General features: G+C 38.0%; 1 protein-coding gene across 1 annotated transcript; it reads right to left on the bottom strand.

Annotated features, from left to right (window-relative positions):
* Nucleotides 1–756: 756 nt before the first annotated feature.
* LOC123439744 (two-component response regulator ORR42-like) lies at nucleotides 757–2,050 on the bottom strand. The gene is made up of 3 exons (XM_045116430.1): nucleotides 1,948–2,050; nucleotides 1,337–1,558; nucleotides 757–1,240 (listed from the first exon to the last, which is right to left on the bottom strand). Exons 2-3 carry the CDS (start codon nucleotides 1,550–1,552, stop codon nucleotides 1,052–1,054), a joined length of 405 nt encoding a protein of 134 aa, XP_044972365.1. The 5' UTR covers nucleotides 1,553–1,558; nucleotides 1,948–2,050; the 3' UTR covers nucleotides 757–1,051.
* Between the last annotated feature and the right edge of the window lie 1,578 nt (nucleotides 2,051–3,628).

Below are 3,628 nucleotides of genomic sequence, written 5' to 3' on the forward strand. Positions count from 1 at the left end.
CATATGTGAGCTCTCCCTCACCTTCAGTTTTGCTTACTTCCTCCTCTAGCATTACCTAAAAACGTCTAATGGAAATAATAAATACTCCATATCGATTCAGCTATTTGACACAACCCCAAGCCTTATAGCACTCGTGGAACTCTTCCTCTATTTCGGAGGAAGCTCCTCAATGAGATAATATATCCCTAACCTCACTTTATTTCTCCATTTTTGAAGCAAGGTTCGATCCTTTTTTTGATCATTACGTTCAATGCAGCTCCCGAAGCCTTCTTTCTTCTTCTTGGACCTGATTAGATGCATGGAATGTGTCTCCCAATCATTGGAAGTAGGAGATGAAAAATGCTCCTCTGTACTTATTTCAACAACCTCATAGTAGATTGTAAGATTTGAATTCTATAAATCATCGACCCCTGGGAGGACGAATTGCGGGGCTAGAGCAGAATTGCAATGTTTGTACAATGTAATGTGTCAAGAGGAGAAAGGTTGGGAAATAAACGTGGTAATGCCATAAATACTAGGATTGTATCCTAATGGGTCTCCGATCCTTGATGCAATTCGTAGATGCACTAATAATGCGATCTTGTGAAACGGATGGATGAGTTCATGTCAAGTTAATTTAACGTGCATGGACATGTCGGAGATATTGGGGTGGATGTCAATAGTTATATATAAAGTATTAGTGACAGATTCACAATAGGTGTCAGTAAAGGGCTACACCACACTCAACATTAAGTAATAATACAAACTATATAACAATTACAAAATATTCATAGTCTAATATTTCTCTCTCTCAAAATGGTACATGACTCACAACATGAAAAATGAGTTAGTAAAAAGCGTTGGAAAAAAGCGAAAAGAACTACAGATTATATCGATCAAATATAATCAAAAGTACTTTATTATTGTGGATAATTATGTTTGGACATTAACATGAAGTTCTCACAATCAAATGACACAATTGAACAAGCAACACAACAATGCAGTAAAGCAAACATAGATCAAAAAGGTATACAATATTATTTCCTCCATCACTTGAGCAAGATAACTTGTCCTAAACCATGGCATTCTTCTTCTTGTTGATGATCTCCTGAATGATAGGTATGAGAACCGCCCTCCTCATTGGTTTGGGAACGAAAGCATCAGCACCAGCATTCATGAATGCCTCCATTGCATGATCATCGGCAGAAACCCCAACAATCTTCACATCACCTTCCCCCATAGCACGGATCTTCACAACTGCCTGTCGTGCAGTACAGAAATTATATTGTCTTTTTCATACATAAAGGGTTTAATACATGCCGAAGAGTTGCATATATAATGATATAGAACTAAGTACCTCGGGACCAGTCATGATGGGCATGTCCTTATCTAACAAAATAATGTCAAACTTCTTCCCCTCAAGGAACAATTCAACAGCTTCCTTCCCATTCACGGCTAGAGTAACCTCACAGTTCAGTGCGAGCAATATAGTTGAGAGGACCAGCCTACAAACTTCAATGTCCTCAACAAGTAGTGCCTTGATAGAGGTGGATCTTTTGGCCTTGAGCTCCATGATCACCTAAAGAAATTACAAACACGAATGAATAGATTTTATTATTCATCCATGCATGCCAAATTTGTACTTGCAAACACATTCTTATTCTAAAAAGAATACACTAAAAAATCTTAATATATTACCAAAATCATAGTTTGACTAATTTAGGACATCATCAAACATGATGAACCAATAAAAACAATGTACCTATCAACAATTATATGTAGCATATATATATGTGCAAAAAACAACAACTGAAATTTTGATACACGGATCAAATTAAAATGGATACTTCCACCCTAGAGTAGTATAAATCCATCTCTAACAATCTCATGTATGTAGAGTGTGGACATTAAAACCACCAAAAAACTAATAATAAAATAAGGTAGCAATACAAATAGTGGATCATGTACCTCAAGGTGAGAGCGAGATGGAGCTGGAGGAGATTGGGGATCTTCCTACTCTTCCTACTTGAAAGTTTGCAGATTGAGTGCTGGTACCCCTTGTATGATCATGTATTTATATATGGAAAATGATATGCGCATCAAATGGACAATCTATCTCCACCGCCTCCACACACAAAGAAAATCTGCGCCGCTCCTTTAGTATAAACGGGGAAATCAGAATTGGTCGCCAGTATTTTGTTATTAATGAGCCATATCCCCACATACATATTCTTGTGTGATGTTTATACGCAACATAATGCTTCATGTGTAATGTTTTGTGTTAAATTATATATGCTCAAAGTATTAGAAGTTGTGTGAGTTCTAGATCGAAGTTTTTCTATAGTTTATATATTAATTTGAGAAAGACATTACAACCCATAAATTCACAACACACACACTCACACCTATGAAGGAATTCACATATATACATACCACTAGAAGCACCTACGTAATATTGAGTCAATAGATCTTGAGCATGAGACTATCACCAGAGGCACTTCGTTCTAAAAGGCAACATTGTAGCACTGATAGAGTAGCATCTTTAAGACTCAAGTAAATATAACAAATATACGAGCACCCATGAGAAGTCTAGACCTTGAACCTAGGTACACTACTAGGAGAAAGTCTACGAGTAGCGCTGGTTTTTCACTTACCAGTAGCGCTGGGGACACCGCTACTACTAACGCGTTACAGCTAACCTGCTAGCAGTATCGCTGGATTTAAAGCACTATTGGTATCTACATTAGCAGTAGCGCTGGAATAAATAGAGCTCTACTACTTAGCCAGCGCTACTGCTAATATTCCGGCGCTACTGCTAATATTCCTAGTTTCAATAATTAATTCCCGTCATATTTATTGCCCCTCTACGTATTTGTGCATGCTCTAAACAGTAGTTTCATCGTATCATAATAAACATGCATTATTCTCGTCATATCATACACATAAAGTAGTCTCCTCATTTATACCATCATCATCACTATGCAACACATATATCGTTATCCAACACAAATATCATCAAAATCTCAAAAATAGCAATACACACAAGTCATGGCACACCCACCAGTTTCATCATCACTATATAAACCATCATGTAGAAGAGAAGAGCGATCAACATGAGCAAGAGCGCGATTATGCAGTACTTCTTGAGGCACCAGTTTCGCTCCATCTCTTGCCGTAGCATCCACCTCAAGTAACTCATTTTCACATTGGCTCTGCTGTCGAACTCTCTATGGTTAGCGCCCGGGTACCTGTCCACCTCGGCCTGAGCGTCTGGAATCATCCTAATGAATACGGTGTAGAAGCCTTTCTCAATCTCTAATCTCGGTACCTGCATTATAAGTTGATTAACAACGATATATAATATGCAACATGATTTACTTGAGAAACACATAGAGGCATAGTTAGCAGAATACAAGCAGTAAACATAAATAACGAAGTTCCTCATACACAAACTAATTAACTAGACCAATGTATACGTTAGTTTATAGAAAGCCGGTAGTACTAATTATAAACACACATTGTCATCGTCAATCACTCCTCCCTATCGGCGCCCCAATCTTCATAGTCACGGATGAATGACCCGAGCTGGTTGAAAGCCTTTAGGTCCAGACGCTGAGTGCGTAGAAGTTCTAGGACATTATCCCCCTCA

This window comes from Hordeum vulgare, chromosome 3H (assembly GCF_904849725.1).
Source record: "Hordeum vulgare subsp. vulgare chromosome 3H, MorexV3_pseudomolecules_assembly, whole genome shotgun sequence".
Lineage (NCBI taxonomy): Eukaryota > Viridiplantae > Streptophyta > Magnoliopsida > Poales > Poaceae > Hordeum > Hordeum vulgare.

Excerpts from the sequence above, each read along its gene's own strand:
- LOC123439744 (XM_045116430.1), bottom strand. The coding sequence starts at position 1,552 with ATGGAGCTCAAGGCCAAAAGATCCACCTCTATCAAGGCACTACTTGTT. Across the intron at positions 1,241-1,336 it reads CCATCATGACTGGTCCCGAG|GCAGTTGTGAAGATCCGTGC; the intron begins GTACTTAGTTCT and ends ACTGCACGACAG.